Source organism: Salvia splendens, chromosome 20, assembly GCF_004379255.2.
Source record: "Salvia splendens isolate huo1 chromosome 20, SspV2, whole genome shotgun sequence".
In the NCBI taxonomy this organism is placed as follows: Eukaryota; Viridiplantae; Streptophyta; class Magnoliopsida; order Lamiales; family Lamiaceae; genus Salvia; species Salvia splendens.
Genome location: NC_056051.1, coordinates 22,494,550 through 22,508,670, shown reverse-complemented (window position 1 = coordinate 22,508,670; position 14,121 = coordinate 22,494,550). Strand labels below are relative to the sequence as shown.

Below are 14,121 nucleotides of genomic sequence, written 5' to 3'. Positions count from 1 at the left end.
TAATTAAAACTTCTTTGCATTGCACAATTACTGTCTACTAAATTTTTTATTAGAATATAATAGCCCAATCAGATTATGTTAATGAGATTTTGTATAACATGTTTTTCGATTTGATCAATACATATTTGTGGTGGATATGTTAATTTTTCGATGACGAAAATGTATTAACTTAAAAGTGGTGACATTATTGCAATGCTCTAATTTCATGTTAGGAAATATGTGAGAGTTTCCATCAAAGACAAAGTTAGCATGAGTTGCTTATACGAGTTATCAGCAAACTAGTATCGAGAGATAACTGCGAGAGATCGCAGAGAAGATGTTGGTTCGTTCGCGGGATCCTCCCGTCGAGCAGCTAACTATCGTTTAACGAGGGTTTTTTATAAAGTAAATTGCAGAGAAAAGTAAAATACGATAAAAGGAAAATAAGATAATTTGATATTTCTTGAATGATCCAAATGAATAACAATGTCCACTATTATAAATAGTGGATACCCTAATTTAAAGAACAAGAAAATAATCCTAATAAATATGAAAAGATATGGTAAATCAATAACTAACTAAATAATATAGATATGGAGATAATCCTAGGAATATGCTCGTATCAACTCTCCCACGGTTAAAATTCACCTTGCCCTCAAGGTGGAAACCACGACAAAACGAAGAGTGTCGCGACCAGAAGCTTTGGCGAGGTATCCCCACCCGGATCAAATGTATGCAAATCCTCAAGAATTGCACAAAGCTGACGAAGTGCAAGGACACCCACAGTGAAAAAGAACTCAATCTTAGTTTTGTTGGACTTCTCATTAGTCTCATGTGAAAAAACCAAATCCACTTTTCCATTAAAATAATTTTCTTTTCTCCACTTTTTTAATGAATGGGCAAATTCCTTCTGAGGCAAAGCAACAAGCACTCCAACAATTTTCCCACCACTCAAATCTTGACCTCCTTTAAGCAACACCTCAGATACAAATGAAAGACCAATTTTCTTTGCCATATCAATAAGTATACCAGTGGGCTGATGATTACCTTTCTTCGTTATACACACGAGGCAATTGCAAATTCTTATACTCTTAGAACAGCTCCACTCTCCAAAAGCATCTATTACTTCCGCCTCCTTATCATACTTGTTCAATAGGCGTCTACTAAAGGAATTGCTCGAATCTCCTTCTCCATAGTTACCATTCAATACCATAGACACATCACTAGAGTACAGATGCAACTCAGATAGTTTCTCTTTTACTATAACCACTTGTTCACTCTGCAACTGCTCCAAAAAAAGTCTCGTATGTGAGCTCGGTACTGTAGGGTCGAGGCCGCTATCCGGCTGGAAAGTCGGCGCATATGGCAGCTGTCCGTTGGGCGGGGCTGGTGGTGGTCGAGGCTGTGCATGCAGTCCCCCCATGCGGCGGTCAGTGTCATCCATCCTAGACTCCAATTTGGCTATTGAAGCGAAAGGATGCTCAACGTGAGCGGCATCCTCGGTGAAGGGCATGCCAAGCTGCTCCCTTGTGTGTTGTGGCTGCTGCAGGCTACCTGTGATGTCAGGGTTCACGTTCGGTTGCACGGCGTAGGGCGACAGATCGGTCGCCCCCTTTGTCAATATTTCCATCGTATTGCCGATTGGGCGCTCTTTCATAACCAAACCTCCAGTTCGTACTAGAAGCTCATCCGCATACAACCGTCTCTTCTCTTGCCTTCCTACCACAAGCTCCCGCTCTTTCATCTCAAACACCACTTTATGCTCCCCAACAATGCTTTGAATCTCCATTTTCCCATTCTTGTTCGGCTCCTCTGGCAGCGCACTTAAATCGTTCACCTTCACCTCTAAGCTAGATCCATGATCTTTACCCTGTATCTCCACCTCGCGCAGCTCAGAAAAATTCTCATTGACCTCTTCTTCTCTTCTGATAGCGAAGTCATTTTCCTTCTCTTTTGTCTTCAATATCCTACTAAGTTCGATCAACTTTTCTTCCCCCTCAGTAATACGTCTCTCACTCTTACAAAGTGCCTCTTCATCCTCGAGCAGATTCTTTTCCCACTCCTTTTTCCTTGAGCTCGGAACATCAACCTGCGTATGACGATTAGAAGCCAAAAATGGGGTTGTCACATGCAGTGAGATTGCGGCTGATGGGGGCGAGCTATCGTCTAACAATTCCCTCTTCTCTCCACTAAAATCACTTGGCAAGCCAATGGCTGGATTTGATCTGTTTCCTATGTCTGAATAAGCAGCATCACCATCTATGGCTTCATTTGTTTCTGACTTTGTCTCTTATATAGAGTATGTTGAAAGCTTCCTTTCTAGTTTATCACAAAGCATTTCATTCACCATCCCACGTTCGGAAAAATAGTCAAAATCTCTGGCTCCAGCAAATGAATACCCAATCTGCTCAACTAAACTCGATGGAGAAGAGTCGACTTCTTTTTGCTCTCTCAATTCATGCGCATATCCACACCTATAAGCATCTAAACTCTCGTCAAGTTTTGGCGAATGTGCGTGAATAAAGTCATCACCATAGCATCTATCTTCCTCTGTCTCACCCTGATAACGTTGCAGCTGTGGTGGTTGCGGCCGGAATTCGACAAACACACGGTCAAGGGACTCCATATGCGTTGGTGGCGGCGTCGGCCAGCCGAAGGGGGGTGGTTGCTCATACGCCATGTATCCCTGCTGTCTCGGTGGGTCCCAACAGGTAGGACGGTCCATCGGCGACGACAGTGGCTGATGCTGGTCAAATTGTGGGGTCCGAAGAGATCGCCTTGTGGCGGTGGGCCCCAGCACGATGTTGGCTTGATTATTGGCAGTGGCGGGAGGCTCGGGCGATGCAGCTGGTAGCTCCACACACGGTCTTGTTGCCCCGTCTGATTGTACGCGTATGGGGTGCGTTGTTGTTGGTAGGGTGCCGGACTATAATCAAGAGCTGAGTCGTAGCCATAATGTAGGTGGGCATAGGCTGGGGAATCCAGTGGATTGCGGCTGCCCGGAGGGTCCCAGCCGGTTGCACGCCTTGGTTAGACCTGGTGCGATGGTTGGTTCGGCGGCGGTAGGTTCCAATTCGAATTTGGCAGGTACGATGGCATTGCTGCATCGTACAACAGTGGTACGTCTGGAGGGTCAGGTTCGGGGCACGGATAGGACACCAAAGAGGGCCCTATAGCGCAAAAGGGGGGTGCCGAAATCAGGACCGACGTTGCCTGTGTTGCTACGAATCTGCGAAATTCAGCAACGGTAAGTGAGGATTCCAGTTTGCTGACAGCTGTTATCCGCTCAAGCTGTGATGCCAAAACGTGGGTTGATTGTGACATGATAGCGGTGAATCGGAGGATGAGAACCGGATGAAAGCACCAGATGATACGAGTAAACTCGTATCGAGAGATAACTGCGAGAGATCGTGGAGAAGATGTTGGTTCATTCGCGGGATCCTCCCGTCGAGCAGCCAACTATCGTTCAATGAGGGTTTTTGATAAAGTAAATTGCAGAGAATAGTAAAATACGATAAAAGGAAAATAAGATAATTTGATATTTCTTGAATGATCCAAATGAATAACAATGTCCACTATTTATAATAGTGGATACCCTAACTTAAAGAACAAGAAAATAATCCTAATAAATATGAAAAGATATGGTAAATCAATAACTAACTAAATATATAGATATGGGGATAATCCTAGGAATATGCTCGTATCAGTTGCTGTACATCAACTTGGATAAATAGGTAACCATAATTTCAGTAAAAAGGATACATCCTATATTGCACAAGAGCTGAATTTACCTATTTCACAGAATTTGAATACCAAACTATTATGAAATTCAGTGGTTTAGCTTTGACAGCAAGAAGAGGCAACCGGAACAGAGGAGTACTGAAGCCGAGAAGCACAGCAGATCGAGAGGCGATTGTATCACCGCTCTCTTACTCTTGTCGAAGAAGCCAATCAGCAGTAGCATCACTATGACATGCCCCAGTTTCGTCTTCAGCTCGTTCACGGTCTTTATTTCCAGCCACCGCGGCCGTTCCTATCAATACAAAAAAACATGAACATCTTTGATGGCTTAGTATACATGTTAAATTTGATCTGTTTAGTGAAAAAACCTTGAGAGTGAACAAGCCAAACAAGTTCGATCTGTAGGTAGAGCTTCCGTCTGGGGTGGATTTTGCTTTGTCGAGATTGCTGATGAAGAGCTCGTACAGCCCCATTCCGAACACCAACATCACAGTTCCGAGAAGGTAGACATCTACGTTGATTTTTGAAAACTTGCATGATGGATTCGAAAGGGAAAGCGAAAATGACAATGTAGGTGATTCGTATAGTACGTACCAGTAGCCTCAACGAGGGACGAGATCACTCTCCCACGGTCCAATAGATAGTCTTGAAACGACGATACAACATAAACACAACCCTGTATTCAACAAAACCTGTTATCATTTATCTCAATAAGTGTCTAAGGTTTATTTCAGTTATGATAAAACCTTCTCTTATGTTTATTCATAATGCTAACAGACAGAGTAACAAGTAACTGAGCAAATATATGACATACAAATCTTGAGATTTATGTCAAAATTAAGGTTCATATAATCTAACAAGCATGAGCAATATACTCAATGCCAACTCAGTTAATTGTTCCATTATCAGAAAAAAGAGCCTCACATTCTTGAAAGAGGGCTGCTAAAGCCATAGATAATGCTCCATATAGTTTGTTTTATATGATAGTATACAATCAAATAAGGTCAAAATAAATGCGAATAACATAACACCAAACTTCATTTCCAAATCTTTACACAGATTTCCATCAAGCATTTCACAATTGGAAGCATAAACCAGCAGCAAATGTCATCCAATCCATAAAAAAAAAACAAGTATAGAAGCCGTTTGGTTGTCATGTTTACTTGTGATTAAAGACTATCTAATCTAATATCTTGTTCAGTTGCCTTTTTTTCGATAAGCTCGGTCCGTCTCTACAATGCCAAGATCACATTGTATTTCATGATTAAGCAGCTCACCTCCACCCGTATGACTAATTTAATCATAAACAAATACTATTGTATATCATGATTATCTTGTGTAACGAACTGAAAAACATCTAACTATATCCATTAGGTCCATACTGATCAATCTCGGTAATGTACTGATGGAGTACGTACTAAACAAGCCCAACAGCAGTAAAGCCCAAGAAAGAGTATCAGTTCGGCATGGCTAAAGAGTATCAGTCCGGCATGACTCAAGAGTTCAGTTCGGCACAACCACAGAGTTCGGCCCCAGCCTACAGCTCGGTAAAAGCCAACCAATCAAACTCTGCTCTCAGGTCGGCATCAAGCTCTACTCTCAGATCGGCAAAAGCTGCTCGGCAATAATTCAGCAGTTCGGTCTCAGTATTCGACCGAACTAGGAGATAGTGGACTCATGCAGGATTTCCACCTCCACTACACCCACGATCTATTTAGTGGTGTCAAGCAGTTATTAACTCATGCAGGATAGTGGACCCATGCAAGATCGCCACGACCTCCACGACATCCACTACCTAGTAAATAGCTGCATGCCACGATCTTGGTCCTTTGTATAAATAGAACCTAGATCAGATAGATAGGGTTAGCTTCTGTTAACTTCTGTTAAGCTCTCTAGAGAGAAAATAGCAAATAGCAAGTCTGTATTGTTAGCTGTAGAAAACAGATCAAGCAATACAACTCTGCCCTCTTTTCTTCCCGTGGACGTAGATTTACCTCAGTAAATCGAACCACGTAAATCTCTGTGGGTTGATCTTCCTTTATTTTTACGTGCATTCATCACCATCAAAAATTCGCCGATTCATCACTGGCGCCGTCTGTGGGAAGCAGAGAACAAAATTTGTGATAAAGCGAATTTTTGATCCTTTTTCCACCCCAAAAAAAATGCATACCAGATCACATACCACCCGTAATACCGTTCGTGATCACCGTGAGGAAGCTAGTCCAGCTCGCAGGTCTGAAAAACGGCCTCGGGAGACATCTACCTCCGGTTCTCACGAAGGAGGAACAAGCCACTCCAAGAGTCATCGCACCGAGTCTTCCCAGCAGCCCGATTTAAATGAAGCTGTCAAGCTGTTCTTGGCCGAGAAGCAGGAGGAGTTCTTAACCTTCCTGCAGAAGAGCCAACAGCCGGAGAAGACAACGGCGGATTCTCCCTCCTCATCCAGACATGAAAGTCACTACCGCAGTAGTGACGTGTCTTCCAGGAGAAAGAATCCTCAACCCCGACATGTTCCTGTTCCTCCTCGGTACCGGAACCACAGGAGAACTCCATCTCCTCCGTACCGAAGAGATGTCGGGTTCGCCATGTACGGAGCATTAAAGACTCCGTTCTCGGACGACATCACCCGAACTCCTTTGCCGCGGAACTACCGGACACCGTCAATGACTTATGACGGGCTAGAGGATCCTCATGACTTCTTGGGACGCTACCAATATAATATGGCGAACCAGGGTCTCAATGAGGTCCATATGTGCAAGCTGTTCCCCGAGCTGCTCATCGGGAACGCCAGAAGGTGGTTCGACAGCCTTCCTCAAGGCAGCATTAGATCCTACCGAGATCTAATGGATGCTTTCCACAGGAGGTTCTTTCAGAAAGCAGAAGCCCGGATCACTTCGGCTCAGCTGCTTTCTATACGTCAAGGTCGCGACGAAAAGATCAGCGACTTCCTGACGAGATTCCATAAGGAATGCCTACAAGTAGATAATCTCAATGATCTACTTGTCATTTCGGCATTCCAAAATGGAATCCTGCCCGGAGCTCTCTACAGAAAGCTCGTGGAGTGCGGTCCGCAAACAGCTCAAGAAATGTGGGACATTGCGGACCAGTTTTCCCGTGCGGATGAGGCAGACCGTCGAAAACGGTCTTTAGACAGCTCATCCCGAGGAGACGAAAAGAAGCCCGATCATAGCGATCAGAGGCTTCCTCGCCGAACTCCTTTTGAAAGAATTCAAAGGGCACCGGTACAAGGCAGATTGGGACCACGTCTCAACCCCGAGAAGCCGCCCGCTCAGTTCGTACCGCTGAACAAGTCAAGAGCGGAAATTTTCGAACTACATTCCGATATGTTCGAAAGACCAAAGCGGATGACGAAATCAGCCGTGCGGCGACCTCAGGATCAATATTGCTCCTTCCATCAGGCCCACGGACACGATACCGAGGAGTGCCGAGATTTGGCTGCAGATATTGATGTTCTTGTGAAAACAGGAACATTAAAAAAATACCAAAGCAAGCAGCCGAAAAAGAACAAAAGACAGAGAGGTGCGAACTGCAATCCTCAGGACCCGAAAAGGCATGAGGATCCCGAAGACGACGACGAGCCGCAATATGATGGAGTAATCCTGACTATTGATGCTCTCCCTGCCGGGAAGACTAAGTCGTCCCTAAAAGCAGAACGCAGAGGTTCCAATCAAGAGGAGCCAACACATAAAAGGCTGAAAAAAGACGAAGTGATTACATTTTCAGACGCCGATCCCGTCCCAGCCATCTCTCCTCACCAAGACGCTATTGTCATTCAAGCCGGAGTGGCAAACAAACTGATCCACAGAGTATTTGTGGATACAGGAGCATCAGTCAGCATTCTTTTTAAAGAATGTTTCGATAAAATGGAAGTGGATCCAGCTCGGCTCAATCCGGCTCCACTTCCTCTGAAAAGTTTCGCCCAGGAGGACACCCGCCCAGAAGGTATTATCAGCCTTCCGATCACGGTGGGAAAAGCGCCTACAAGCTCCAATACGATGATCGAGTTCTTTGTGGTGAAAGCTCGGTCCCCGTACAACATCATCCTGGGGAGAGACTGGCTCAACACAGTTCGGGCCGTTTGCTCTACTTATCACCTCACCATCAAGATCCCCACTAAAGGTGGGATAGCGGTCATCCGAGGTGATCAAAAGAGAGCAAAAGAATGTCTGCAGATTGCGCTTAAAAGTGCCGAGCAATCAGTTCGGCACCATCAAGCATAGCAATCACAGCAACCGGAGTCAGAGGCAAGCGAGATGACCGAAGTCACTTCAGAGCCGAACTCAATGACCGTTCAGTTATACGAAGATGATCCATCCAGAACGGTCAAGGTCGGCTTCGCAGGAACGCCTCTACTCCGGGAAAAGACCATTCAGCTCCTCAAGGAGTACAAAGATGTCTTTGCATGGTCTCCGTTGGACATGACCGGAGTGCCCCCCGAGGTAATCACTCATCGGTTAAATATTGATCCTTCAATCCGGCCAGTAAAACAGAAGCAAAGACTCTTTGCGGCAGAAAGAAGCCAAGTCATCCATGACGAAGTCCGCCAATTACTAAAAGCGGATGTACTATTCGAGGTGAAATATCCTTCTTGGGTGGCCAATCCTGTGATGATCAAGAAAAAAGGAGGAGGATGGCGGATGTGCATAGATTTTACCGATCTAAACAAGCACTGTCCAAAAGATTGCTATCCCCTTCCGAATATAGATAAAAAAGTAGAAGCTTTGATCGGCTTCGAAATTTTCTGTTTTCTTGATTTATACAAAGGATATCACCAAGTGTTGATGGATGAGAGTGACGCTCCGAAAACAGCTTTCATTACCGATTTCGGCATTTTCGCTTATAAAAAGATGCCATTCGGTTTAAAGAATGCCGGAGCCACTTATCAAAGGATGGTAGACAAGCTTTTTCGGCACCTGATTGGAAAGGAGGTCAAAGTGTATGTTGACGATATAGTCGTCAAAAGCAAAAGCACTTCGGAGTACGAGCACAACCTCAAGTCCACTCTCAACGTGCTCAAGAAAGCCAACCTCAAACTTAATCCCCAAAAGTGTACCTTTTTGGTAGATTCGGGAAAGTTTCTGGGTTGTTGGGTTTCGAAGGACGGACTCAAGGCAAACCCCTCAAAAGTTCAAGTCGTTCAGAACATGGCAATGCCGAAGTCCATACATGACGTGCAAAGGCTAACCGGATGTCTAGCCGCACTGAACCGATTCCTTTCCCAAGCAGCCGAAAAGCAACTGCCGTTCTTCAAGGTGTTGAAAAAGGCACCCAAGTTCGAGTGGGGAGCCGAGCAGAAAAAGGCCTTTGACGAGCTCAAAAGTTATCTAGCCGAGCTTCCTATTCTCTCTGCTCCAACCGAAGCCGAAGTAATATTCTTATACTTAGCGGCATCAGATCAAACCATCAGCGCGGTGCTTGTACGAGAAGAAGGCCTAAAGCAGTTTCCCATCTACTTTACAAGCCGAGCATTAAGAGGTCCAGAAACAAGGTATCAACCTCTAGAAAAAATTGCTCTGGCGTTAGTAAATGCAGCAAGGAGACTGCGGCCATACTTCTATGCTCACAAGGTATGCGTCTTAACCGATCTACCTCTTCGGCAAGTTTTGACCAAGCCAGAAGCATCAGGCAGAATCGCCAAATGGGCCATAGAGCTGGGAGAACACTCAATCGAGTACCTACCTCGGAAAGCCATCAAGGGACAAGCCTTGGCAGATTTTCTTACAGAAGCCAAGTTCGATCAAGCAATCCCTGTCATTGCCGAACAGAAAAAGTCTGCCAATGCCGAACTAGCACAGCCCTTGGAATCCGAAGTAGAGCCGCCAGACTGCTGGAGCGGATTCGTAGATGGAGCTTCAAACAAGATGGGAAGTGGAGCTGGTATTTTACTCGTCGCTCCCGACGGACACGAGGTAACCTACTCACTTCGGTTCCTATTCTCCACTACTAATAATGAAGCTGAGTACGAAGCCCTCCTGGCCGGACTCCAGTTAGCGCAAAGTCTGCTCGTCAAATCTCTCAAAGTCCATTGTGATTCACAAGTCATAGTAAATCACATGTTGGGTACAAGTGAAGCTCGTGACGAGAGAATGAAGAAGTATTTGGACAAAGCGCAAAGCATCAGCCGAAGTTTCTCCTATTTTCGGATAATCCGCGTTCCCAGAGCGGAAAATAGCCGAGCAGATACCTTAAGTAAGTTGGCCTCAGATCCGAGCTCAAAGGCGGAAGAATTAATGCATCGAAGCATTGATGAAGCCGAGGTACATTCAGTGTCCAGCTCGCCGAACTGGATGACGCCAATCTTGCAGTATCTGGATCAAGGACAATTGCCCGAGGATAAGAGAGAAGCTCGGAAGATCACGTGCCGAGCACTCCGGTACGAACTTCATGAAGGAGTCCTCTTTAGAAAGTCTTACCTCCAGCCGTTATTGCGGTGCGTAGGACCAGAAGAGACGGACTACATCCTCAGAGAAGTTCATGAAGGATCGTGTGGCAGCCACATCGGAGCTAGAGCTTTAGCTAAAAAAGTTCTAAGATGGGGATATTACTGGCCAACCTTGGTACAAGAAGCAGTGCAGCTCGTCAAGACATGCCCGAAGTGCCAAATCCATGCAAATATCCCAAGGATGCCGCAGACCGATCTATCCACTATGCAAAGCCCTTGGCCTTTCATGCAATGGGGCATAGACATAGTGGGACCACTTCCTCAAGCTCCTCGGCAAATGAAATTCCTAATCGTTGCCGTGGACTACTTCACGAAGTGGGTGGAAGTTGAACCATTAGCTGCGATAACGAGCTCAAAGGCATTGGACTTCGTCTGGAAGAACATAGTGTGCCGATTTGGCATACCCCACATCCTCATCTCGGATAACGGGACTCAGTTCACCGACAAGACGTTCAAAAATTGGTGCCAAGAGCTGAATATTCAACAGCGGTTCACTTCGGTCTCTCATCCACAAGCAAACGGACAAACGGAGGTAACAAATCGTATCCTGGTGAAAGGGTTAAAAGCTCGGTTAGAACAAGCCAAAGGACAATGGGTAGAAAATCTCCCTCAAGTCCTATGGTCCTACCGAACTACACCCACAACCTCCAACGGTGAAACTCCGTACAGTCTGGTATACGGCACTGAAGCCGTGATTCCGGTGGAGATCGGCGTACCCAGTCCCCGAACTCTAAATTTCTCCTCAGAAATGAATGACGACGGACTGAGAGCTGAGCTAGATCTTGCCGAAGAAAGAAGAGAATTGGCATGCATAAAAGCAGCCAAGTACAAGGAGCAAGTAGCCCGGTATTACAACCAAAGGGTGAAGAAGCTGCAATTTCAAGTGGGAGATCTCGTCCTGAGAAACAACGAAGTAAGCCGAGCAGAAAAGCTGGGCAAGCTCGAACCCACATGGGAAGGTCCGTATCGGGTGTCAGAAGTCCTCGGCAAAGGGTCTTACAAATTGGCTCACATGTCAGGAGAACAGGTGCCCCGAACATGGCACATTTCCAACCTCAAAAAGTTCCATTTGTAAGAGACAGTCCGGTCAGTCAGTCTTGAGTCCTGTTTGCTCAATGTGCTTTATTTGGTTTGCTTGATCTTTGTTTCTCTATGTGCTTTTTATTTGTCTCTGTGCGTTTTGTCTGTGTGTTGTCTGTCTCTGTGCGTGTCGTCTCTTACAAATGTTACTGAGGTATCTTGTTCTTCGAAGGCTGATCCCCTTCTTAGAACAAATACAAGCACACGATTGTGAGTCAAAGCTTCTACAGAAGATACAAGACCACAATTCAGCTTAAAAAAGCAGTTCGTCTGAAACGAGCTGCAATAAGCCAACAATTGTGAGTCAAAGCTTCTACAGAAGATACAAGACCACAATTCAGCTTAAACAAGCAGTTCGTCTGAAACGAGCTGCGATAAGCCAACGATTGCGAAGTCCAAGCTTCTACAGAAGATACAAGACCACAATTCGGCTTAAGAATCAAGCACTTCGTCTGAAACGAACTGCAACAAAAGTCTGATTCTCGCGATAAAACTTGCCTGAATTACGACTAGGGAAAGTCCGATCCACGCGATAAAACTCGCCGAATTAGGACAAGGGAAAGTCCGATCCCCAAATTAGGACAACGGAAAGTTCGATCCGAGCGATAAAACTCGCCAAATTAGGACACAAACCAAGTCCGGTCAAAGAAGAGTTCACTTCATCAGACCGAGGACAAACATCAACCTACCCCGTACCTTTATCCAGAATGCCGAAGTGATTCACTTCACTTTTCGGGGGGGGTAGTGATGGAGTACGTACTAAACAAGCCCAACAGCAGTAAAGCCCAAGAAAGAGTATCAGTTCGGCATGGCTAAAGAGTATCAGTCCGGCATGACTCAAGAGTTCAGTTCGGCACAACCACAGAGTTCGGCCCCAGCCTACAGCTCGGTAAAAGCCAACCAATCAAACTCTGCTCTCAGGTCGGCATCAAGCTCTACTCTCAGATCGGCAAAAGCTGCTCGGCAATAATTCAGCAGTTCGGTCTCAGTATTCGACCGAACTAGGAGATAGTGGACTCATGCAGGATTTCCACCTCCACTACACCCACGATCTATTTAGTGGTGTCAAGCAGTTATTAACTCATGCAGGATAGTGGACCCATGCAAGATCGCCACGACCTCCACGACATCCACTACCTAGTAAATAGCTGCATGCCACGATCTTGGTCCTTTGTATAAATAGAACCTAGATCAGATAGATAGGGTTAGCTTCTGTTAACTTCTGTTAAGCTCTCTAGAGAGAAAATAGCAAATAGCAAGTCTGTATTGTTAGCTGTAGAAAACAGATCAAGCAATACAACTCTGCCCTCTTTTCTTCCCGTGGACGTAGATTTACCTCAGTAAATCGAACCACGTAAATCTCTGTGGGTTGATCTTCCTTTATTTTTACGTGCATTCATCACCATCAAAAATTCGCCGATTCATCATGTACTGACTAGTATTATTTGGTCTAACGAATCGAACATCAGTAACAAATATACTACAAGTCATGAATCGACAAATCCGACCTTGATAAAACAAAGAAACGATCCGATAAGCGATCCCCAAACCGCGAGGATGGCGAAGAACCGGCATCCATAGATAACCTGCAAGCAAGCAGCCACAACAATTGAATAAAATCCCAATAAAAATGCGTCAATAATTTCATCACCATCACCTTCTCTACATTCTCTTCTAATCCATCAGAATTCTCAGAATTCTCTCTCTCTGGATTCTGAGAAACTCCAGCTGAAGTAAAATCCGACGCAACAGTACGAACTGAGTTAGGAATTAGGCGCGCCGATCTCGTCGGCACAAAAACAGGGAGTTTGTGGCAAAATGGAAAAGCGACGTCGTTCCATTTGATATTGGTCGGGTTTAGGCTTGGCGGCGCGGGGATTCTGGCTAAGGTTTTGGCGGGATTCATGGCGGCGGAAAGTCGGGATTCATGTACGATAAATTAAAATGGATTTTTGTTAAGAGGAAGAGCAAGTGAGCAACGGCAATGACGAGGAAAGTTGAATTTGGAAAGATGATTGCTGCTACAGACAAAATTGCGAGATTTTTTGGTGTTGAACTGACGGGTGAAAATGTCGCACGACGGCACCCGTGTTGAAGAGAGAATATTGATATGGTTACCTGTTTGCATTCTAACCGTTTGCTAATCCATTTCCAACAGAAACATACCGTTACCAACTTTCACTCTATTCACTCTATTCCAATATGTTTCAATGATTTTCATTTTTCCATCGAATTTTGTAAAGTGAATAATGTTTTCAATAGAAACATTTATGTCCATTTCTCTTGATTCTTTCTAAAAATATATCATTATATAAATTACAATAATATTATAGCTAAAAACTGATTCAGTCACACTTTTTAAAAATTGAATTATAAATAGTGAGAATGTTACAATTGTTCGGAATGCTATTTCCCTTTCTTAATAAGAATACATGTTCATGTGGTGAGTGACATGTTTAAAAACGGCTACAACACAATCGGGTAAGACCAGGATTTGACATCTTTCATGATTCAATTGTCATTTTTCCATTTTATAAAATACTCTTACTTACTTATTTGTCAATGCCTTGAAGCAAAGAATGACATAATCCACCCCAAAACTCTAGACAATTTCCTCTTTTGGATTGCATTTGTAGGAATTTATATTGATGTCTATAACTTGCATGACTGTTCAAGTAGTAAGTTTTAAGTTGTGCAACCTAATTTCTAATGAAATCTTTATACATTGGTTTCTCCCATTTACAAACTGAACTTGCTATAAATTACACATTCCTATGTTAAAAGTTGTAGGAAGTAGGCCATCATAAGTTAGAATAATTGAGGAAGATGGCTTTATGCATAGGAAAAGTAGATACCAA

The 14,121-nt window shown here is 44.5% G+C and overlaps 1 protein-coding gene across 1 annotated transcript; it reads right to left on the bottom strand.

Annotated features, from left to right (window-relative positions):
* Positions 1–3,621: 3,621 nt before the first annotated feature.
* LOC121781178 lies at positions 3,622–13,345 on the bottom strand. The gene is made up of 5 exons (XM_042178894.1): positions 12,921–13,345; positions 12,772–12,849; positions 4,315–4,396; positions 4,089–4,231; positions 3,622–4,012 (listed from the first exon to the last, which is right to left on the bottom strand). Exons 1-5 carry the CDS (start codon positions 13,167–13,169, stop codon positions 3,809–3,811), a joined length of 756 nt encoding a protein of 251 aa, XP_042034828.1. The 5' UTR covers positions 13,170–13,345; the 3' UTR covers positions 3,622–3,808.
* Between the last annotated feature and the right edge of the window lie 776 nt (positions 13,346–14,121).